Genomic DNA, 26,362 nt, shown 5'->3' with positions numbered 1-26,362 from the left:
AGTATATTCTTATACGGCTATGGCAAGCCTCTGATCAACGCGATAAGACTCTCCTGTCTTCTCCCCTTAACCCCGTGTTTCTATCTTAAAATCAATAATTTTAGTTTGACGTTTTGATCTCACGAACAGGAAGTCATTTTTCACATGTATATTGCAGCTCTTAGTTCTGTTACTTGCCGCACCGTTTATATGGCGTTGTGATACGTAGTTGGAAAATATAACTACACATTATAATAACATGTAGAGACGTAAGGCATTACCTGTAAGTTTGTCATGCCGAAACTCAATCCTAGAGAACTCTGGTATATAGTGTATTGTTAAAAATTACTTGCTTTATTTCAAAGAGACTTAAAGTTCTTGGATGTTTTTGGAGTACGTTTTTACACATCTTGATTTTTGCAATTGGTGAGCGTGGCGATTCTTAGATGTTTTATATTAACAATTGTTTAGAATTATTCACTCTTTCTGAGCAGAATCAATGCTGATTCGTTTTGTTGGAACAAATTCATTATAGGTGACACAAAGCATGGCGGACTCTGTCAGTAAGGTAAAATGAGAAAATACAAAACTAAACAATTACTAATTATTTTTTTTTAATTTCATTTACAAGAACATTATAAAAAGAGATTGTTGTAACCTAGTTCGCTGTTCTTTATTGGATTATAAAGGCGAGACAAGTTTCTTTTAAAATGTTAATACAAAATTCATTTTAAAGTACACAGAAACTCGGGTCAAAATTGGCTTAATGAATGTTTTTCCAATTGTACTGTAAACATTGAAAAACTCTTTTTTCACTGGTAGTGTTAGCAGTAGAAGAAATGCGATACTTTATAACTGCTACGTTTATTAACCTCCTTCGTTAAATGCTTGTAACGTATTGTAGTCTTACCAGCTAGCAAATAACCACAGTTGTTGTTGTTTTGAATTAGGCACGAAGCTACATAATGGGCTATCTGTGCTCTGCCCACCACGGGTATCGAAACCCGGTTTTTAGCATTGTTAGTCCACAGACATACCGCTGAGCCACTAGGGGGCAATTAACCACAGTATATATATATAAAAAAAGGAAAACATTAAACGAATGTTGTTGTTTTTTTTCCTTGTGAGAAATCGGAACATTTTTTCCTTTTTTGTTTTATTGAAAGTTTTAAGTTTGAGGTATCAATAAAACGGGACTTATTAAACACTTTGTCTTCAATACTACATTAAAGAAAAATGAATCGAAGGTAACAATACATGTGATACAGAGGTACGTGCAAATATACCTTTTACAACTTTATCTATAAAAAACATCGCGAGGTGACTGCGATTTAATGAGCAGAGAATACATAATCTGTAGTTCAGGCAATGATGTGTTTAGCTTGTATGATGGTAGGAATTGTTATCTTGATCTATGTAACAGTAATAGCCTAACCAGGGTGGGTTTATATACATGTATATGACAATTAAGTGAATGAAGTTTTTAGATCATAATAAATATTGGTTATCTAAGGTGCCGACAAGATTATGTGGCCAAACGACAGGAAATTAAGTCATTAATAGTAACACAGAAAATGTCAACTATTTAGTTACAATAGGTGGAGCTTTCCTCGGTTTCTGAGTGGCTAATTCGTACAAAAACAAACAAACAACAAAACATTTCCGCTTGTAACAGGTGTACTGTTATTCATTTATTTTTATATCTACCTTTGTTTTAGTATAGTTCTTTTCAATGCATGTGAGGTATATTATTCGATATGTATTGCACAAATCACGCCTGTTCTCTAAATTTGTAGATTTTAGAGCACAAGGTTCAACACTGTGGTTTACGAAAATATTAGCGCGTCTTCGAACATTGTTGAACGTTCGAGGATCTCTCATAATTGGTGTATATTGTTTGGTCAGCTACAGTTAGTATAATAAAGCCTCGGAAGCTATAATCGTGATTAACGTTTATTAATCGAAAAGCTACAGAATAGGATCAGGAACATTTGTAGATTTCCAACATAACGAACCATTCAACTTCAGATAATCAACTTCGGACGTTGGTATTTCTACGAGGACATTAGATATGTCTTTCCGTATGAAAGTAAGCCTTTAAACTGTTTTAGGCCAAACGGGAATAGAGCTAGCTAGCATTCACGTCAAGTGAAGTATATCTGTGTTTCAACTTAAGTAATTTGTGCCTCGTGGACCTGGATCGTCTATAGAATATTCAGTTCCAGACCAGATAGAAGGCTGAATATTGTCTGTAATTTTGTACATAAATAATTATCTGTAATAAGTTGTCATAAATTGTATTGTTGTTTTTATATTGAAATATTTTTCTTTCTTAACACAAATGTGTGTATCAGTGTTGTTGACAAATGTCCTAAATTTGATTATATATCGACATTCAATTAACTTCTAAATTAAAATCGGTTTCCGGCTATTTCAAATTATAATACTTTAAGGTACGTAATATAATAAATCGGAGACTCGCCCATGATAAATTATAATTATGTAACGCGCAAAATGATCTGTAGATATATTTCATTTGACGCAAATTGGTTAGAAAATATTCATTTGCGTGTTGTGTTTTTATATATATTATATATATGTATTTTTTTTTTACTAAATTTCTAAATTTTGTCTTTATCTTTGAATGAAAACTTACAATAGTTGAGAGCATATTGCGCTGACCAACGTTGTCCTGGAAACGTTGGTTGTGTGCGACTGTATTACCCATAAAATCGTAATTTACGAAAGGAAACGAATTCTGTCTTGTGGTATGTAACTGTTTTTGTGTGCTGTAGAGCACTGTTAAGGTTTTGAAGAGCTGAGCCAGGCCTAACATGATTTAAGAAGAGAAATAGGTTTGGTTTTGAATTTCGCGCAAAGCTACACGAGGGCTACCTGCGCTAGCCGTCCCTAATTTAGCAATGTAAGACTAAAGGGGAGGCGACTAGTCATAACCACCTGCCGCCAACTCTTGAGCTACTCTTTTACCAACGAATAGTAAGTGATCATTACATTATAACGCCCCCACGGCTGAAAGGACGAGCAGGTTTGGTGCGACGGGGATTCGAACTCGCGATCCTCAGCTTACGAGTCGAACGCCTTAACCACCTGGCCATGCCGGGCCTAAGAGAGAAATAACCATGTAAACTGTTTTCGTTAGAAATTAGGTATTGTGGATAAAACACTGCAATGGTAGTTGCAGTATAAAGTTGCCCAATTAACTACCACGGAATGAACATGAACACATATTAATAAGTCTTTGAATTCTAAGTAAATGAAATTTGTGAACTTTCGGATAAAGTGTTTCTACGATGAAGAAATAAATACAACAGCAATATTGAACCACACACACACACACACAAAATATCGAAATCTGGCATGGACACTCGGCCATCAGTTATAAAAGTTTTATAAAAATAAACAAAAATAATCTGTATTTGTAGCAGTATCATACTGCGTCTGATAATGGTGATGATATACCCTTTAGTGAGTGATACAAGTGAATGTCAAGTATGTGAGACAAGATGTGGAAGAGAGTCGTCTTTCGTAAAGGTTACTACAAAATTGTGCGTTAAAAACATGCTAATAAAAGATGTGTGTGTGTCGAACATAATATAAGAACGTTATTCTCACTGTATGAAAGCATTCATCGAATGACATTACAGATATATAATTTCTACATTACATATTTAAGAGAGGATTGCTATTGAAAACACCAATCCGTTTAAACTACTCCTAATAACAAAAAATAGATAAACAAAAACAGCGTCACTAGATTAATGTTTTTGTTTTGTTTTTTAATTTATCAACCAATCACTTGACCTTTTCCTTCACATTTCCAATAGGCCAGGACAGACCTTCAAGTGCATCTACTACGCAAGTAACGTTTATGTTCAGAACTTAGGTCAATTTTTTTCTCTCCACCTGTCTCCATGTGACTCCTTGATATGCTCCTAGTTAGAGTCAAATATAAAAATGAATTCAGAGTTTGTTACTTTATATTTAACCAACTATGCAACAATTTAGTGATATTTTTTTCCTACAGTTCTTACATTACAATCAAATATTTTTTACTTTTTTCTCTGCTCTCTATATTTAAATTACCTCAGAGCTGTAATAATTTCGTTGTCTAAAGGTATAAAGACCTTCTTTGGAAGGGGGGGCAACCACCCAAAATTGCAGTGTTTATATACCTATAAATGTGCATCAGAATAAGTTGTAAGAAGGTAATCTGCGAGGAGTGAACCGATAGGTGATTTATTATATTGGCCTTGTTGTAATATTGTCTCCCTTTGTGATGCTAATTCATAGTAAACGCTGTATTTTCCGCAGGTCCAGTTGTATCATGCCCTAAACTAAATTCTACAACCGATGTATTAGAAACCAAGATGCTTCCCTCCTAAAGAAATGGTGGCGAGAACATAGGCGTTCTATAAAGATGCGTACTCTTGTGAGATAATGCGAACTAGAACTAGGTAGAATTAGAATCTGCGAGTCTGCTTGGCGGACAAACTATTAATTAACTTGACAAATTCCGTCTGTAATAACTAATAAAGTGAAAAGCCGAGATGTGTAATATTCCAAAGGCAGTAGTTCAGTTGCTTAAATCACCTCCTTAGTAAACAAGAATAACTGGTTCGAATCCCACTCGTCCCAGTTTTCACTTTTGCAGACTATTTCTTACTTAATTACTAGATGGCGCTACTAGTTACAAAGTTTTGATGTATTGTGCCTTACGAAACAATTGCTCATGGAAAGGAAACTTAACGAAAAAGTTGTTTGTTCAAATGAATAACATACCAGAGAAATAAACATTAAACGGGGACTAAAATATCTGTATAAACGTTTTAGAAGACGAATATAAAACTTGAATTATGGATTAATCATACAGATCGTTGCCTTAGCTGGACCGGATGTAGATGTTTCTTGAAGCAGAAATTTAACTGGTCATAGTTAGGATTATATAAACCTCTCGTCTTTTGTGTCGGTTTTCTTCACTTGTTAACTTGAAGATATGTCGCATGAAAAGTTTTAGAAGCTGTTAGGCTTAAGTTTCATTTAACATTAGGGAATGGGAAAGGCGATATATTGAGTAATGTTTTGTGAAATAAAAATGAATTAACAGGATTTGTAAGTTTTATATCTGTTTCCATTTGGACCCCTGTAAAATTGGAGTAAGAAAAAACCGAATGCTTGTCCGAAATTTTGACCATATTTTTTTTTTAAAGATCTGCTTTGTTTCTAGTTTTTGTGTGAACCATGGAAACGAAAAATGCAATATTATCAAAGATTTTATGCAAATAAACAAGTAATTGCAAACTGAAACCCAAACTTCCTAACCTTGTCTGTTTTTTGTTTTGTTTTTATCTTTTACTGAATCCCTTACCCAATTTAAAACATTTCAGTGTAATGGAAACTTGGTTTAGCAGAAAAATGTTTTACACTTCTTGTAGTGGTCCAATAATTAGCATGCTGGATTTGTGAATATAAGGATCCATGGTTTGTGCCATGTTACTGCAAAAATTCATGGGTGCGTTATAACAGTGCGGCCAAATACCATCATTCGATTAGGAAAGCCCAAGCAGTGGGTGCTGTTAACTAGTTGAATTCCCTTTAAACTTGGTTAAAAAATTAAGGGGAATTAGCGCAGATGATGCTTGTAATCTTCGCACGAATTTCCAATACAAACTTCTAATTCATGTGTTTTTTGCGTGTGTTTTTTCCTTCTAGCAAAGCCACATCGGGCTGTCTGCTGTGTCCACCGAAGGGAATCGAGCCCCTGATTTTAGCTTTATAAATCCGTAGCCTTACCGTTGTACTAGCGGAGGACTCTCCTAATTCAAACACCCGACATGGCCAAGTGTGTTAAGGCGTTCGACTCGTAATCTGAGGGTTCGAATATCGGTCGCGCCAAACATGCTCGCCCATTCAGCCAATGGGGAGTTATAATGTGACGGTCAATCCCACTATTCGTTGGTAAAAGAGTAGCACAAGAGTTGGCGGTGGGTGGTGATGACTAGCTGCCTTCTCTCTAGTCTTACACTACTAAATTAGGGACAGCTAGCGCAGATGACCCTTGTGTAGCTTTGCGCAAAATTCAAAACAAACAAATCCTAATTCAAATTTTAGCGTTGTAATAAATATAATCTATAGCAATAGCTTATAAATCTACAAGTCCTAAAGTGAATACTGTTAGTTATTACAACTTAATCTTGGTTATCCTGTTCATCAAAAATTATTGTAAGTTCTGATTGATAGTAAGTCTTGCTGACTTTACAGTAGCCAGTTGTGTGGTTCCAAAGTCATTTTTCTGATATTAACATGGGTAATATTTAAGTCAACAGATTAGTTGAATCCACATCGCGAGTTACTTCATGGATCAACAGTAAGTCTACAGACTTAAAACGCTAAACTTCGGGATATGATTTTCCATAGTTAAAAAAAAGAATATTGTCAACTGTGTAGCCTTACGCCCAAAATAAACAACGCCTAAAATGACAAAGTTATGCATTTCGCAAGAAAGCCTGCTTGAAGGTTTGTAACATGTCACTGGAGTTTTGAAATCGCGGTAGAAATGAAACTCTGCAGCATTAGGTGTTGAAAGCATAGTTAGTGTGATAGGTGACGTTTCATCGAGTGACAAGAGTACAAGGAACTTGAAGATAAAACACTGTAAAGTGCAAGAGTGCACTTTTTTTAAAAAGTCGACAGTGCTGGATGAATTGTTCAGTCACGTGTAAGCGTTGAGTAAACGATAATAACAGTCGTATTTGACGTAGGTAGGTCTTAAGAACGAATTAGTTGTTTAAGTTGATGCCCAAGAAAGAATGAAGAAAGAACCAGTGACAACTAAGTAGTCAGGTTTGTTCAAAGATTTTCTTATTCTGATGGGCAAGGCTTCTGTAGTTTGTCTGAACGGCTTAGAATGTTTGAACGGAAGACACTAATTTCATATATTGTGATAACGAAATGCTCATGAACTTACGAAGAAACCGTTTAAGAGAATTGTACTCTTCAGCAATAACACTGAACTGGTACAACCCAAAAAACACGTCCAACCCTTTTGTTTGGTGTCAAGTGTTCATTACACCCCACAATTAATCTACCAATATTATGATAGATATTCCAATAATGGCATTGGTGCTCCATTTTAATTATTAGTTGTTTAGTATAGACTTTTCAGATGAACAGTATCGACCTGTTAACTGGCGTTATTTGTGTTATACGTTTTTCAAACGCTCATAAGTTACCTGTGTGTGGTACAGAGCAGACGTTTTGATTTCCATACCAGTGAACTATTTAGACAAACAAAAGTTAGACAAACGTCCAGCGTCACAAAACAGGCATTCTCAGATATGTGAAAATAAAATAATTTGTGTACTATATACACAATCAACAATATTTGGAAGCCTTTGTTAGGTATGGTGTAATTCGTTCGGTTGGTGACAAAATGGTTAAATGCTAATGTTTCTAAGACTGTAGTTTAGGCTCTAGCATCCAAAGTTCTGCACCAATGAAACTGATTAGATAATGTTACCTCTGCGTGTGCGACTTCCTTAGATCATTTTAATTCGTTGTTAAAAAGTTCGATTCGTCAAGTATAACATTTTAAGATATGGTAAAGTTACGAGAAAATATGAAAGTATAAACTTTGTAACCAGTATATATATCGATTAGAAAACGTTTTAAATTATTTTTTCAGTATCATGTGTAGTAATTTTTAATGTTTGTTTTAAAAAAAAACTCCTTTAAAAAACAAAACAAACAAGTACAAAATCTAAAAACATATTAAAGGGATGTATATTTGTGTGGTTTCGAGCAGGTCATTTTATTTCTTTTTATCATTCCTGAGTTTCACCGATTTTATAATATCTTAGATTTTCCTTTTACCATCATATGTGCCATTTTATTCTTGAATTGTTGGTTAAGTTCCTGGTTGTTTTATTAGTTTTGTTGAGTGTGAGGTTAACATGAGGCCTGTAATTTTAACTTGCAAGTAAGCTGTTGGAAACGGGGAGGGGGGGGACTTAACCCAGAAGGCTAGATAAATAGGTAAATGAAGAATGTAGACAACCTTCACGTGGGTGTTCCAAATTTTGACTACGCGATCGACCTCCACTGCAGGCAGGCCGATATGTATAATTACAAAACGTATAATAAAATAAATCATTTCGTTACTTGATTTGCTTTTTAGGCTACGTCCGTAAAGTCAATGCACAAGGGCTTTATAGCCTCGTTTTATTAAAATATCCCGATTCCCTCGTCATACCTAGCCTTCTACCCTTTGCATTTCAACCTTCTGTAGGTCGACAATGGTCAATGCTCTAACTAAGATGTTAGCGTTAACATATGGCGTGTTTCGGGGGAAGATTACCCCTTTGGCCAAGTCGTAAAATCTAGCGTTAGCTTGCCCGCTGGGGATATCGATGTGACGCCTTATTGCCAGTTAAAACCACCATGCAAGTTTAATGGCGGTTGCTTTTACATTCAAACTATCCACTGTTAGGACTAGCATCTCCTTCGGAAATCCTTGTTAAGTTAATGCTGTAAGCCGGAGATATTTTTCTTCATACATATGTAAAAGGTTCAGTGAAGTCTTCATTAGTGAAGTCTATTGCCCTAAACCGCTGACAGACAAGGTGCCCCACAGCGTCTTCCACATGAATCCCGATTTATTAATTGTCAAGACGATAATCATGGAAATTTAATAAAAGTCTAGTTTTTGATTTAATGAAGACAACAACTGCTAACTGCTGCGAATGTCTTTTTATATTTAACAGTTTACGTAATGTACACGCCATGTTCGTTGTTCCTTGCCATATCTACAGAGGCTGTTAATTTACATACTCAGGAAATTACTATTACTTGTTCTGTAATAAGATCTTAAACTGTTTTTTAATTTATTGAAACGTGTTCATCTAGTTCACATAAAAAACTTTTACTAAGACGAAATCGATGGTTAGTAATTCCGTACTTAAGTAAGCTTTCTGTGTATCGAAAATATGTTAAATATTGAGTTATAACGTTGAACACTTTGAAAACCATTCTGAATTAAAGAACTTCTGTATATTAATTAGTATATGACACACGCAAAGTAGAACTCAAATGCTATTTGTGCTAATCTTTGATTTGAAATTTGTGATGGACTAATTAGAAGTAATGTGAAAAATCATATGTATTATAGCGTAATTTTTGGTAACGATTATTAATTAATTACTGCCGTAATTGTTGTATTTTGTAACATTTGGAAAAATTACTCCTTATATAACAATATCAAGATTGTTTCCAGTTCACTTCATCTAATATTTATTTTTACGAAAGCATTGTTTTCATAGTGCTTATTACCCTGCTATTAATTTTAGTAAAATAAAAACATGTTTTTAAGCAGTTTTATTATATCATTTGTTTTTATATACGTTGTATCGTATTAATTACTAATTCGTTTTTCAGTTTTCCGATCGGTTATAGAGGTATATTAACTGTGTCAACTAATTTTAGTAAATAAAAAAACTAGTTGTATGAGGTATATATTACGATCAACGTATTTTATTATGAACATATTTCGTAATAAAGGGGTGCAAGTCGGGGTCATAACAATGTCGGAATATTTTGCTACACCTTCAACCTCCCCCCCATCTTTTTTGTTGTTGTTGGTAACGAATGTTGGCTTTTCGAAGATAAATTCCTTTTTGTAGATTTAATTCTTAGTTCTATAATTAGGTTCATCTTCTAGTTTGCATGCCCACACGCACCCACAAACACAATACTTGAACATTTTTGTTCGGATTCTTTGTTTAGTGTACGGTTTTCAAGTGGTCGATAATTTAGCTAAACTAGCTTCACTTTTCTTTATATATTATATGAGGAGATTTCCTTAACTGCTGCAGTAATCACATGTCAACGCACCACTTGTAGAGTTTGTTTGTTTGTTTTGGAATTTCGCACAAAGCTACTCGAGGGCTATCTGTGCTAGTCGCCCCTAATTTAGCAGTGTAAGACTAGAGGGAAGGCAGCTAGTCATCACCACCCACCGCCAACTCTTGGGCTACTCTTTTACCAGCGAATAGTGGGATTGACCGTAACATTATAACGCCCCCACGGCTGGGAGGGCGAGCATGTTTAGCGCGACGCGGGCGCGAACCCGCGACCCTCGGATTACGAGTGGCGCGCCTTACGCGCTTGGCCATGCCGGGCCATCACTTGTAGAGAGAAAAGCGTTCGTTACCAGTTTTGATTCCTGTTTAAAACTTCCAATCACAGGCGGTCGACAAGATGGCGTCTAGATGAACAAAAACTGGACGTGTGTTCTTGTCGGGAATGCATTTACTCTTTTTTATCAGAGCTGGTTAGTGGTATTGCTCTTTGCTGTAAGAAGCAATTTATATTTACTTGCATACATTAAAGAACAACTTTTCCAAGTAATATTGAGGGCACGTGCGTGTGGTATAACCACCAACGAAGGCATGATAAATTTATTTCTCTATGCTTGGGGCTTTGGAAGTTCCAGAAATCATAGATGTTGGAAATGGGGCCTTGACGTAACCCAATCAGCCATAAGCACATTGCTTGTTCATAAATATATAATTATGGAAACAAAGAACATAACGTAACAAGTCTGCTCAATTATTTTCTCTTTGTAAACGTATGCATGCCATTTCACCAGTCTCTTTGTTCATACCACAAAAAATTAAACTGCACGTCGCTGTCTGTAAATCTGTTATCGTGATTGACAAGGGCTATTGGAAGTATGGTAGGGAGACAGAAAGATTTGTATAATATCGTGAATTAGAAACAGTATTGTAATACAAAATAGCGATGTGGTTAATTCTGTAGACCGAAATGTAATTTGAAGCAAGGACATGTACAAGTTGTGGATATCGTCTTGGCTTCATATGATGTTTCAATATCAGTTAGGTTTACATTAACGCTCTTTGAAATGACTGGACAGCCACCTACTGGCGAATACCATATGTTTCTCGCACATGAGCTTTTTTGTTGTTGTTGTTTTGCCTTGGGCTGAGCTCATTTTTGAGATCTGTCAATGAAACAGACTTTATCCAATAACATGTTAAAATATGTTTAACTCTCCACAGTTCACTGATCCTCCTCGTGTCAAGATGTTTGTGGTAAAACTAGTGAAAATACATTTCATTAAGAACAATGAACTTAAGGTATGGCAGCTATTTCTTATTCGAAATTTAGATATTTGCGATTATATTCTCCTGAATTTTGTTTTTAGAATGTTCATGATTGATGTGTTGTAAAAAGATAAGAAAAACCAAAATAATTAATATGGACCATAAATTTCTGTTTATCTAAATTATCCGCCATAATGATTGTAGTTTCTTTTTTCTTACTAAACGCAGAAAAGTGTATAGTCTTTAGAATATCGTCATAAAGCGTCTGTCATTTTCAAGTGGGAAGTTTCAGATTTGTGACTTGCTATGTTTGTGTGTGGGGGGTGACAAAATAATCATTTTATCCGTGGCACAACGGCTCATGGAATAGCTCCGGGCTTGTTTCTTTTGTTTTTTTAAGTACAAACTTTTAGCTCATAGCTCCATCATCTCTTCACCGATTTGAGATCGAATTACCGTTTCGGATTCGGGAGGTTAAAAACCCTTTCCACTGATGTATTTTATCACACTTAAGGTCTCGTGGATTAATTTGCTCTAGTCCTGCTTTAAAAGATTTCAAGTGGAAACTCCTAATGAGTAATATAACAGAATCGGGTATACGCGCGTTCCACGCTTACTATTGCTAGAGCACAAAAATATAGCTAATAACAAAATATAACAAGGTATTGTACATTAGTTTCCTCACTTCCTTCATACAAAATTTAAGTGCCGCGGCTATTGAGGATTCTCGTCATACAGTAGTGTGCTGCCTATCAGTCAGTCAGAAGACGCTAAAATGATGTCATATAAGGGACAATTAACGTCACAATTTAAACCGTCGTGACGTCGATAAAACGTGCGCATGCCACGAATCACGAGAAGCATTATGCACCCTGTAGGCTACAACTCGGATGACACATGAAATTCAAAAACAAGAAATAAAAATATTTGTTTTCTGTAATTTTGGTTTTACTTACTCTTGAATTTATTCCGTTTCTATCAATATAATACTGTTATTTCGTGGAAATCCACAACGTGGAACCTTCTGGGTGTTTGTTACAAGCATGAAAATCCACGACAGACATAAATTTAAAAACAGTTGAAGTTTTGGCTGAATGTTTTGTGTTAATAAACAGATTACTTGTGATGACAGGAGAGTTACAGTAACACGAGATTTCTAAATCTTCCAAAAGGCTGGTTCTTAGTAGACAAAAACATTTTTTTTCCTGACATGATTTTTTTATTCATGTTTAATTTGGTGAAATTCATGTTTGATGCACAGTTAGTTACTATTGCTGGCCTTCGCAAACCTAACCCACCAGTTATAAATATGCCAAAACTACGTATAAAAGGCTGTTTAAATTAATGAAGTGTTTTTCAGTGTTGACACAAACTCAGTGATTAAAACGTGGTTGTTATTAACAGATGTTGCACTTGGTGGGGGTGGAAGTGAGATTTATAGTTGAAACCCTAAGTTAACTAATCAAAGTGGTGTCTTTTATTATCTTCATAAACTAGACGTCTAGCTAGAGAAGACAAGTAACCTTTGACCTTCCTTTCTTTTTGTCTGAGCTCCCTAGTGACTCAGCGATGAGTTTTTAATCTTGCGACTCTAAAAATCGGGTTTTGATACCCGTGGTGAACAGAAGCATTGATCTGTTTTATATAATATTTTGTACAAGAACATGATAGTATACTACAGTATATGGTGTTATTAATTTCTTTAAAAAATATTCCTGAAAAAACATTCTAACATGAGTCGAATCGAACAACAAGGTAGTTTACAGACTGGACAAACACTTTCGCCCCGGCATAGCCAGATGGTTAAGGCGTTCGACTCGTAATCTGAGGGTTGTGGGTTCGAATCCCACTATTCGTTAATAAAAGAGTAGTCCAAGAGTCGGCGGTGGGTGGTGATTATTAGTTGCCTTTTCTCTGGTCTTACACTGCTAAATTAAGGACGGCTAGCGCAGATAGCCCTCGTGTAGCTTTGCGCGAAATAAAAAACAAACAAACAAATGAAGACTTTCAAAACAATATTTTGTTAACGTCCAACTGTTTTGGGTCAATTCAAATATTACTATGAATTTGATCTACTTCCAATTCTGTATAACTGGTATATTAGACTGGTCTCGATGAGTCATGTGACGTTATATTTAATGCTTTTTTATCTGTGTTCTCAGCTCGTTTTATTATCGGTAATTTTATCTTGCAAAACACATTTGCTCATGTACTAACGCTAATGACCAGTAAATTAGTTTTTACAGCTCGAAATACTTGCTGCAAGCTGATGTAAACGTGCATGCTAGGCCTAACTGGAAATCTTAATATCCTTAAATACTGCAGGAAAACTTTGAAAGTTTCATATGAATAGAATCTACACGGTTTTTAGCAACAAAATTAACCAGTTAGGCTACGTAAGAGCAAGATTATCTTAAATATTTAGGGTAAAAATACGTTTTGGTGGTTGTACCTGGCCGTGAAATAATATCATCTTTATGTAAAAAATAGTTGAGATAAGTAATTTGTTTGTATAACCATAGCATTCCGTACGCTGGAAATGGTTTTGAAAAGTATAACTAACGAAAACAGGTTACTTGACTGAACTTGTCATTATTTCTGGAGAAAGATGGCGATGCAGTTTTTAGGGTTAGGTGTAAGTACTGTGACACGTTTTTTATGTTGATAAAATGTCGCTCTTGTGTAACCCGAATGGTTTACTTCATGTTTGAGTATCGTGGTAAACGTTTGAAACGTGTTAAATTACGACAATAAAGATCTTTTCGACGTTTCAGACTTGTTATTCACTTTCAACATTAAGACCGTGGGTGAAAAGCCTCACTATTTACCCTAGGCGTACCAAAGGAAAATCGTCCCGCAACGTAGTTAGTAAGAAACTAGTAGGTTGGTTAACCTTGACGTAGACACCTGTGGCCCATTTAGTACTGCCCACGTCCGATAGGTGAGACTTGAAATGGCTCAGGGTCGACAGAGAAAGTGCATATAATGGCTGGTAAGCCTAACAAGTCCTAACGCTGATCAGTTACTAACACTGGTGAAAATAGTCAAGAAACAAAATGGAAAAATTTATTTATTAAATTACTCACCAATTATATAGCAGAATTCATAAATATTTTACATCCGACATGATTGATAATTTGATGATATATAAATATCTACTATTGTTACTAATTATACACTAGAAATAGGTATTTAATTGAACATACACACGAAGTCTGAGTCTAAAATATAAGAAATGCTGTTATCGTCTGGAAGTTCTTATAACGTAATAATCTGTTCTTCAACATTTGTGTGAAATAGAATTACCGCAATTAAAATTAACGATACTGACCTATTGGAAGTTCAAGTGTGTATTTATGTGTATTAATTATCTTGCTTTGCACTTGTCATCGCTTGTTCAAGGACTCTAGAACTGCTTTTCAATGTGTAATGACCCTTAACAATAACATTTTGTTTAATGTATAGCTGATCAAATGATTTGTGGGAACAAGACCTACCCCAGCTGAAAGGTGCAGTTTAATACTAATATCGGCTGACACGTAAGCTCAGCTTGGTCGAAAGAACGAATGAGGCTGTCCAGAAACGAAAGTATAAACGTGGGTAAATAAACAACATTTAAACCACAAAGATTACTCATCTAAAGTCGTAATTTTTTGTGTGTATGACATTCCTTATTGTGGATCTAAATGGGTGAGAAGTTTGACATAACTAATAAATAAAGAAATAAAAGGAGCTTTGTTACGTAACCAAGTTGTACATTAAGTTGTCACAACTGTCAGGTTAACAAATATCGAATATTGAATGTAGCTAGGCAGTTACAGTCTCTATAATTACATAAAGGTGGGCGTCTAAATAAACGTTACACGAGAGACACTCCTATATCTGTTTCTGTATTTCAAGTGAAGTGTTTCGTACTTGAAATCAAGTTTAAATACTAGCTTTCTGTTGTTGGTTTACGTTCGAACATGAAAACGGTTGTAAGCCTGAGAGGTGAGATACGCTTGTCATTTTAGGTGGTAACCGTAACTATCTGGTTTTGGTATGCACGGAACCTAAAACGCTTATCCAAGATTTATGGCGCTAATTTTTGCGCTTGGATATATCTGCTTTCACAGAAAGAGAGAGAACTTTTTGCGGAGACTACTAAAGCAAGCGGTAAAAGTTCTAAATGCTAATACACCCAGTCGTCAACAAAAATGACGGTAATTTGCTTTTCGTTTTTTCGGTGAGCTTAATAATAGCCCCGAGTATTTATATTATAACGTAATGTTCTTCACAAATAATAAATTATATTACCATTTTTCCTAATTTAATATTGTTTAGTAATTGTAAATGTTATTACGAAGTGTTGGACGAGTTGGTGATTAAATCGGTGAAGAAGAAATCTTTTTTATTTTATTATTTGAACTCTGCAAATTTCTAAAGAATATTAAAAATCTCTTTTAAACAGAAATGCATCCCAAACTACAATGTCTTTTTAAGAAAAAAACCCAAAAAAACGTTGTCTAACCAGATCGGTACTTGGATATCGTTTACACACAGTCCTCAAACCAGCCCTAATATTGTCTTTCTTAGAAATTTTGGGATCGGAAACTGATCCATTGTATCTGTTTAATTTACCACGTTTTTAACAATCAAAGTGGTTTTGGTTTGTTTTGATTTTTACCCAAAGCTACACGAGGGCTGTCTGCGCTAGCCGTCCCTGATTTCGCAGTGTGAGACTAGAGGGAAGGCAGCTGGTTATCACCACCCACTACCAAATTTTGGGCTACTTTTTTACCAACGAACAGTAGGATTGACTATAACATTATAACGCCCCCACGGCTGAAAGGTCGAGCATGTTTGGTGCGACGAGGATTCGAACCCGCGACCCTCAGATTACGAGTCGAACGCCTTAACCCACCTGACCAGACCGAATAAAATTGAATGTGTAAAACCTTTTACCTGCACTTAAGATATCTAATTTTTATTGTAAACAGTCAAGCTTTTATAAACAGTCTTTTGCCATGGATCTCCATTTGGACTCAAGTAAATCAGAGGTATCTGTAATTAAAACCAAGAAAATGCCATTAGTATATCTAAGGTAATTTTAAAATAAGTTAACTAATTTATGTGAGCATAAAGAACGCATTCTTTCTCGACGTCATTCCATTAGCAATCAAGTTTGTCAATACCTGAAAATTATAATGTAGGTACGAGTTACAAACCAACTACGTGCTTCACTCCTTTCCGGTATTATTTCGCCTTGTTAAATAGTTCTACATTGGAAACATTAAAACACTTTGTTATTTTTAGAATATATTTTCGAAATCATGACTGGCGTTTAGCATGAAAATTAATTATTAAACTCTGCTTGACTTTTTTATATCCAATTTTCTTTACGCATAGTGGTTACAATCGTGTCTTTAAGAAGTTGGTATCTTAACTTTAAGAGTTACCTGGATTCATATTTTTTTGTCCAAGTACCTGACCTTGTTCAAGTAAAAATAAAAAAAAAACACCTTTGTTTCCCACGTCATTAAATAACTTGACATGTTGAGGCAGTTCAGCTAGCCAGCTTTTTTTGTTTAAGCAAGCGAATTATCTTTGTCACGTGATCGTTTACATCTCCCCTGCCACCAATACATCGACCACGAGACAGCACTGGAACTCGCGTGCGATTTCTTTGACATGGGAGATTTTAGTTGACATCTTTTACCTTGGGTTATTACTCTGTTACCGTAGAGAGTCCACATTTGTACTTATCTTCAGTTTTTAGCGAAGGTGAAAGATATCCGGTGTCATTTATTTTGTGTTCGGTATTTTTGTTAGCGAAGGCAAAAATAAAATCTGATGGAGGTTTCGAGTTTTGGATATTATAGAAGATTATAATAATAATGTGATCTACAGTGAAAGTTACGGACTTCTAAAGGTTAAGTCATAAATTTTGTAGTATGTTTTTAAGTCGCTGCAAATTTTTTGTTTTCAGTTCATGTTCCTTCTGTTCACTTGCTTCTATGCTATCGTGGCGCCTCTAGTGACTCGACAGAGCTTTTTGGTTTTTTTTTTTTTAACAATTCTTCTACTCCGCAAACTTGTTTGAGTATTCCTTAGCTTTACAAGATTAATGTTGATTTTAGGTTTACATTTTTCTGCCTATAGGTTAAATTAATGTGAGTGTGTGGAAGGTGTTTGGCAGAAAAACTGATATTTCACTCTTTCATAATTCGAAAATAAGATATCTTGGTTTTAAAAATAAAGTCCAGTCTACCAGTATGTTCCTTACGTGTTGTTATGAACTTTAGCTAACTTTAGACGAGACAACTCGGCTATGCTGTTTGTAGTGGTGAGCTGTGTGGAATATTTATTTTATTCATTCACTTGAGATTCAAATAACATGTAATATTCATGGTATTATTGAACGATTTTGAGTACTTGAAGTAAGAAGAGGGGCGAGTGTATTTACTATTAATAGTGTAACTAGGGGTATGTATTACTTATTTCATAGCTGTGCATTATTTTCAACCATTGTTTTTTCTTTGGTTAAAAAATATATATCTGACTTAAAGCTACTGATTCATTGCTGTATTCACTTTTGTTTTCCTATTCCAGATGCTCAGCTTGGTTGTGTGGAATTACGATCGAAGCGATATTTTTCCGATGGATATTGCACTTCGATTAGGCCCATCACAGAAGTAGTGTGTTCAGGCATCTGTCTGCCTGTCCGTTACCTTACTTGGTATCATTTATTCTTGAAGCAGGTTCCTCGAAAGAAAGACATGGAATGGCGTTGTATTGAGGATGGAGTCCGTCGGAAGAGAGTCCGATTGGTTTGTCGTAATGGCGAACGCCGGAAGTACAAAATCAAAATCGTCACATCCTGTAAATGCGTAAGAAGAAAACGCGCAAGGAACAAGAAGTCACCGAAAAACAGTGAAATCAAGTAGTATTTTTGTGCAACAGAAGGAGAAATATAGTGGTAACTTAAATCTTGTTGTCTCATCGGTTCTTTTATGTGTTTTTTTGTGTAATGTGCCAATTGTATACTTATGTAATTTTGCGAAGATAAAATTACATGTATAGTAGTTACCAGCTAACTTCAGAAGTCAGACTGCCGTTATATCGATCTATTTAAGTTTAGAAACAATTAAATAACGAAAGACTGGACGAAATCTGAATTATGGAGAGAAGAAAGAGGCCATGATGGATGGCACGAGACATGTTACAGGAAGAAAGTTACATAGTGGTGAAAAAGAAATCTTAAACATTTTAGATGATTTTGCAAAAGAAAACTGGAATAATCAAAGTTATTTTGTCTTATCAAGATCTTTCTGAGGTGACGACAACCTCTTGGATGTTCTATGTACTTCTTAAACTGTGTACAAATTTCAATTTGGAAATAGTTCGTAATGTAGCAAACATCTCGATGGTTTTATGTTAGCTGTGTGTACGTGTTTTTTATTGTTTATTTTTATTATATTTACAATCTTGTATTTCTGTAATGCTTAAGTTCGAAGTTGTACTTTGCCCAGAAAAAGTTCCTTTTAGGTGGTTTTACCGTGAAAGAAAAATGAACTTTCGACCAAGTTGCTTCCGAAGTCTCTAGGATAAAAGATATACAAACAGCAGTTAACATCTGGAATTTAGTGCAACTTGCTAAACATTGTGCTTCTAGAAAATATTCATTACCAGTATTTATTAAAGTAATAAATTAAAACTGATGTTTTAAAAAATGCGGTAATTGTCTTGCTAAAACTATTTTGTTCTATGACTGGGAATACCAGTTCAAAAGAAATGTTATTACAATTTGTAATTAGCGGTCTTGTTATTAATTTGTACAGAAAGCTAAATCTGTGAATTTGGGGGTTAATGGGGGGAATGTAATATATCAGTGTACGTATAAAAAAATCTATGAAAGCATCTTTCACCGTTTTTAAAGTAAATTATTACCAGTTTACATGCTATATTGATCGATACTTGTTGATGATGCATTTAGTTTAGTTCAGTGAACTAATCGGGAAACTTCGAAACCATTTTACCCTATTCACCGCACACTTATTTCCACTTTAGGATTGTATTTCTTACTAAGTTTTAAACCGAGAACTTTATTTACTATAAAAATTTCCGGCTGTTGGCATGACTCGTTTTGTTTTGCTACAAGAAACATATACGGAAAATGATAAAGAAGGAAAAATATGGTCAGTGTTGAAGAAGCGAGTATCACAATATGTTTATATTCTCCATAACAGTGATATGGCTTAAAAAATTAAAACTGTACATTTAACACAGAAAAAATATAAACCTAAAAGTTATCTCAAAAACAACAGATCTTAGGCCTAACGTTTTGCATTAATGACAGCTTGTATTTCATGGTGAAAGATATGATTTTGTCTATTGTGGTACAAGAACGAGTTCATGTTTTTCTGTAGATTTATCAGGAATTCTTCTCTAATTACTCAAGTACGCTAAGTGGACAAGATCGTTTAGTGGTACTGTACTTAAATCATGACTTTCGTGTCAGAATGATTAAACATAACTAAGAATAAATCCACCCCCTAGTGGCACATAAGGGCTTATAACTCTAAAAATCGAGTTTCTGTATCCGTGGTGGGCACAATATAGATAACCTATTGTGTAGTTTGTGCTCTACATTAAATAAACAAATCTAGTCTGCTGATACTGAGTTCTATAGTACGCTGATATCTCCACTTAAATTTTGTCATAGTCTTCACCATCTATAAAACTGATTTTAAAACAACTTCTGTAAATACGTCTAAACCTTGTGATCAAGAAGGTGTTTATTTACCATCTTGTTGAAATAAAAACGCTATTGCTTCAACACAGAAAATTGCTTAATTACGTTACGATTTGGGTTCCTTCTGTGCCAATGTACGAGTTTATAAAAATGCACATAATTATCAAACATTTTGTAGATTAACATGCATACTAACTATCTTTCGCTTAATATTTATGGTTAAATATCCATTGTTTTTACACACGCACATGCGTTGGATAACGCAACACCCCTGCCTGTTGTGTGGGTCGGAAATAATATATTAAACTACAAACATATTTGATAATAAAGGGATTTTTGTATTAAAATATTTTTTCTTTGTTTTTAGTTAACCTGTGGAGTTAATCTTGTCTAATAACGAAGATACCCACATTGTTTAGTAAAAGTTATTGACTGACTTGCTTTCGATCATCCATTTTGAATATACTAGAATCTATAGAAGGAAGGTACCAATGTTTTAATTAAGAATAACATTTAATTACTTTGTACAGTATCTTTGACTAAATTAGATATAATTATCATGCCTAAGAGATTCCTAAAGTACGTTAGTGTTACTAGACAATTATCAATTTTGAAGTAAAACTATCATGGTATAAAGACTTTAGACATTTAATATAATTTAAAATTGTCGTGATTGTATTATTGATTTTAGATTAAATATATACGAATGTTTTGAGTTGCAGAAAGAAATCGGTTGTTCATTCACGCGAAAGGAAATTTCAACCGTCCTAAAAAAAATAACTTACAATGAAAATCTTAGACTTGTTTAAGAGTCTCTTCCCCAACGAATGTTCAAGTGGATCACTACAAGATTAATAAAGCATTTCCGTTACTTAAAATGCAGGTGGAAAGTTTTCTATCAAGTGTTTCTATGTTAAGTAAACAAGGGAATATTTTGTGAAAACTTAGTGACAATCAGTGGGAAAAATAATGGATCCTTTACTTAATAGTTAGTTAAACTCAAGAGGTATGAACATTTTCTTTATTTTACAACGTCTGCTTGCTTAATTAAATATTTTCTGTGTATCTGTGCATACCGCATGTTTTGACAATAAAGATTAAGGCAGTCGTATTTCTGTGTAATGCCGGTATATTTTTCTTTTGCTATTCTTACAAGTTTTGACATACTCCGTACTATTGTGTTAAGTTATGACTGTGGCTCATTGGATTTTTTTTTTCGACGTTTTTCCTTGGTTTAACTTTATTTATATACGGCTGTTGTGACGACTTTTCCCATGGTCAATTAACGAAAAATAATGGCAAACAGGAGTAGTTCTTTTCATATTTAACCTTGACCTGACACGCAGTTAGGCAAAATTCTGAAGGAAAAGACTTTTTTCTCATATTTATACTTTGTACAAAGACTTTCTTTTATATATTCGACCCTAAAAGATGAGAGAGAAATAACTAACACGGTTATAAATATAAAGCTTTACCATAAATTAATAGTTATTGTTTGTAGCGTAAAACAATTTACGTATTTTATGCCAGTGTGTGAACGAGAAACTTCTTTTCTTTTTGTAGTCAGTAAATTATTTAGTAAAGTACATGTTACGTATCTTCTATTAACTCTCAACCTTTCAAGTTCAAAAGCTGGGGGAGTCAGAAGCGCCATCTTCTGTTTATTACTCAATACTAAGAAAGTATAAATCAAGGAAACTCTAATTTTCTGCAGCACTATTTTTGATGTATAGTTTTATATATCAAGTCATTAATATAGCTGAAAATAATTAATAAATAAAGTTACTTCATGAAACGTATACTCATTTTAAATCATGTTTCAAAGAAATTTCAGATGAAACGATTGTTTTAACGACGATTAAATCCAAACCAGTAAAATCTAAATTAGTCAACTATTTGAATACTCGAACTTAACATAAATGAACCAAAATTACATAGACTGAAATTATCAACTGTTACCTCACCAAATTTTCAATTTGTTTTCCATGAAATAATAAACTTTAAGGATAAATATTACATATATTTTGGATTTTTTATTTAAATCGCCAGTTGAGAGAAAATCGCTGTTTAAAAGATTTATACTGAGAATTTCTTAATGAGTAATCGTGAATATTTTTATCCAATAATTTTCCACGCTTTTGCTTTTTAATGCCGGTTATAGAAAACCACATGGTATCAACAGTGACGATACGTCTGCATAGTTATGATTTCTGCCAACATTTGTTAATGTGTAATGATTAACCATCGAAAAAAAACCAAACATGACAGCGAAGTCAAAGCGCCGTAGCTATGGCAATGTGTGTTTTTGTGGACTGGTCTCTTCTTGTTTGCTTGTAGCTGGTGTTTTTGGATATTCGTACTGAAGTACTATTCATGTTTGGTAATGAATCATATGTATATTTTGTTATGTTTTTGTAGAAATGAAACATTTCAAACTATAACCAACAGAGATGTTCTAAGCATGTGACACATTAATTTTTGCGTAGTAAGCAATGTGAAATTTTTTAAATAAGAGACGTTGGGAATAATTTGTAAACGCGAGACGCAGTAAGAGGTCTTAAATAGCAGACAAACTGATGATTTTTTTAAACGCAAATATTCGTACGAGTTCTTAAATATTGAACATTATTCACTTTGTACTTGGTAAAATTTTAAAAATACACTATATCGTTTCTAAGTGTTAAATGTTATGTATAGGATGAACTGTTAGTTTCTCTACCTTAGGTATGTTTTATACATTTATGTCGGATTAGGTAGAAGTAATCATTCTAATAGATGCCTGATAATTCTCTCTTTTATATATTATTCCAAATATGACGAACATATACTTCTTTGAAACTGGAAAATATATCGAAACACGTGTTTTTAGGGTGCTCGACTCATAATCAGAAGGTCGCAGGTTGGAATCCCCGTCACACCAAACATGCTTACCCTTACAATCGTGGGGGTGTTATAATATAACCGTCAATCCCACTATTTGTTGGTAAAAGAGTAGCTCAAGCGGTGACCGTGGGTATTGATGACTAACTGCTTTCCCTCTAGTCTTACACTGCAAAATTAGACGACTAGCGCAGATAGCCTTCGTGTCGCTTTGCGCGAAATTCAAAACAAAGAAACAAATGGTTTCTTAATTTTGAAACTCTTTTTCAGTCATTAAATTACTAGGTTTACCGAAAATAAATTACTGCGACTGATCTTGTTTTTAAACATGTACACAACGATATTGCTTAAAACTCGTATGAGTTTTTATTTTTTTGTGCACTTAAGATAATTGCAAACAACTTGTAGGACAACGGTAAGTCTTCAGATTTACAACGCTAAAATCAGGGGTTCATTTCGGTGGACACGCACACACACAAAACAACTGAAGTTTAGCCATTCAGCTGCATAAGTTTTTACAGTAGTAATGAAATCGTATCAGATTTCGAAGGTAAACATGATAAGCAAACAAAGTAGAAAATAAATTACAACATGTGGTTCTATAAATCATACAGGTATCTCAGTTTACGAAACTTATAACAATTTCCAACTCGCGATATTAAAAAGAAAATTATATTTATTGGATTGTTATTAAGCCTTTGTACATTGGCCACCAACCATTGTTACTATCTCTTACGATTTAAAAGGTTAGGCTAAAGCTACTAAAGAAAGTAGTTGAGCTCGTAGCTAAGGTTTTTCTAGGCTGAAAATAAGTAATGGCGCCTCATAATTAAAATTCCTGCGGGCTAGGAAGCTGTTCCCGATATGGATTTATAATTATACATGTGCATCGCACGTGCAATTTCTATCTGGAAATCAAAGCTTATAGTTTTAATGATTAAACAAAAAATACCGCCTGTCATCCAAACGGTGTAAAGTTTCTTGACATAGAATCATTCTAATTTAATGTTTAGGGGCTCTCTGTTAAATATACAGATTAACCAAGTTTAATTTTCTTGAAATAGGGTGGTACAAAATTATCTTTTTTATTTTAAAATTTAATGATTACTTCACTAAGGAAACCTAAAATATTGCAGCTCAATTCAAATAAAGTTGTTGTTTTTTTGACATTTCACAAAACTTTGCATGTGCAACATTAGTGGGTATCGGCGCTTCTAACCGAAATTCCATTTCAATTCACGTTTGCTTCAATATGGTCACAGTTACAGCGGACGTCCATTATCCTGGTTTTTAATTCCGTGATATTTACCATAGGTGTGCAACACACGATATCCTTAACATAACCTCATACTTCTTTCCTGTATTGTGTTTCAAATTACGTTCACCACAGCCACTGAGTTGTCTCTACAAGCCAAACGACATATTAAGCCTATTCTCGCACGGTTACCATTTTAAGGAGTAACACTATTCACTGCATTATAAAAACAAAAACAACGACAATAAAAACTGTTTGAGTTAGGCTACAAAATTTCGGAAACTGGATGGTTGCATTTCCTGAGTTTTTTAATTATTTACGTTTTAAACTGGGAAAACTGATTTTTGAGCCATGTTGTATTATTTTCAAAGTTCTATTCAAACATAGAAAAAGTTGATTGCATATTCCGTGTTGAATACAAATTAGGATAAAACTGTGTGACTATTATTTTTCATAAATCTTATTTATATGCTTTACGTGAATTTGAATAAAAGTATTTAATATCAGTAACAGTGTGAGAAGCATTACATACACGCTTATGTTTGTTTATTAAGCGCAACGAGGTTGAATAGCGCATTCATTTTCATGCGATTTATATATATATAGGTCAACAAACCATTTATTTTAAAACTCTACACTGCTGAAAGACCTCTCATTTTCTCCTTTGATATTTGTACAGTCGTGCAGGAGGGTGTATAATTACATGTATTTTAATAGTCGACTTGCTCCGTATAACGCCAGCAATTTCATACCATCACCTGCGTCACACTGTTAAATAATGATATATGTTTATATAAAGACACTAGTGCTATTATTAGCTTTATCTGACCAGAGAAAGACCACACCTTAACAAATTAAGCTATTGATAATGTGACAAAAGCTGCAAGATCTAAGGTCAGTATGAAAATCAAGCTTTTTCCAACTGGTTTGTTATAAGCAGTGTGCTGATTTAATAGAGGGTTTAGTGTATGCAGGTGTGACTGTGATAACTAGTCTTGCTGGGAAGAGCTATAGTTTGTAGAATAAACATGCCAGGTTTTCTGTTAACATTAATTGTTACTGTCTCAAGTTGAACAGTTGTTTACCTGAGCTGACGTTACCAAAGAATAGAATAAAATATACACGTGTTCCACACAGTGTTAAAATTGCTAACTACAAACCGGCCAATCTTGGACTCCTATAATTGAGATCTTTCTCGTTAACCAACCATAAGGGCACACCAGTGGAAGGAAAATGTGTGAGATACACTAGATTACTGTCAATCGACTTCAAAACACGTGCTCAAAATGTCTTGGTTTTTAATTATTTTTTTTAGAATTTAGAATAATTAAGACAGCATAAATATTACATTATCACAACTATAACACGATAGGTTCACTTTATCTAACCCAAAGAGCATTTGTTTGTTTGTTTTTTTTTAATTTCGCGCAAAGCTACTCGAGGGCTATCTGCGCTAGCCGTCCCGAATTTTGCAGTGTAAGACTAGAGGGAAGGCAGCTAGTCATCACCACCAACTCTTAGGTTACTCTTTTACCAATAAAGAGTGGGATGGATCGTCACATTATAACGCCCCCACGGCTAAAAGAGCAAGCATGTTTAGTGTGACGGGGATTCGAACCTGCGACCCTCGGATTAGGAGTCGAACGTCTTAACACGCTTGGCCATGCCGGGCCCCCCAAAGAGCAATAATATTCTTTAAAATTTAACGGAAAATTTCTTTCTTTTTTGTTTTAAATTATGAGACTGTGATGTTGAACCTGTATGACAAGGCTTAATTATTAACTACATATAGCTTAACGCACGTAAAGACTGGATGATATAAATCTCATTTTGAATGAGTTGTAAATAAATTAATAAATATTTTAAGAATATAAAATTGATTTTTTGCAAACATTTATTTCTTTTTAAAACGGAAGAAAGTAAATTTAAAGTTAATCTCTGTATTTAGAGAAAAAAATAACAGTATTAATTTCGTGAGTTTCACACAATGGTATTAATTATCCTTGATTTCAAAGAGGTTTCCCTGAGAGTCTCTATTAGCCTTTGGAAACAACAAACCAATCATAAATTATAACTTTTTAAAATTTAAGTTAAAGGCCATTCTTGGCCTTGTGACTTTGTACCTTGTGAAATTTGACCATTTACAACGTTTTTTTGAAATTTTGTACGGTCAGTTTTGGTTTGTATTTTAGTGAACGGTCCTGAAGAAACTGTTAAGCGAAACGTTGAGTGTTTAATCAAAAACAACATTTTGATGTTATACGTTCATTTCTAATATTAATATTTATTCTATACACCAATATGCACTACAGCCATTAAATAAATACAATTAACCTTGTCAACTATTGACGAAGCACTGTTGTTATTCCTGATCTT

General features: G+C 34.3%; 1 protein-coding gene across 2 annotated transcripts in view; it reads left to right on the top strand.

Moving 5' to 3' along the window:
• Positions 1-20,962, top strand: part of LOC143249800 (sclerostin domain-containing protein 1-like) — a 48,475-nt gene extending 27,513 nt beyond the window's left edge. For both annotated transcript variants that reach the window (XM_076500236.1, XM_076500237.1), the window contains exon 2: positions 17,709-20,962. In XM_076500236.1, coding sequence (XP_076356351.1) covers positions 17,709-18,043 — 335 coding nt within the window. In that variant the 3' untranslated portion in view covers positions 18,044-20,962. The remainder of the gene's footprint in view (positions 1-17,708) is intronic.
• Positions 20,963-26,362: the final 5,400 nt, after the last annotated feature.

Source organism: Tachypleus tridentatus, chromosome 4, assembly GCF_004210375.1.
Source record: "Tachypleus tridentatus isolate NWPU-2018 chromosome 4, ASM421037v1, whole genome shotgun sequence".
Classification (NCBI taxonomy): domain Eukaryota; kingdom Metazoa; phylum Arthropoda; class Merostomata; order Xiphosura; family Limulidae; genus Tachypleus; species Tachypleus tridentatus.
The sequence above is the reverse complement of the archived record's forward strand: the minus strand, read 5'-3'. Positions and strand labels throughout refer to the sequence as shown.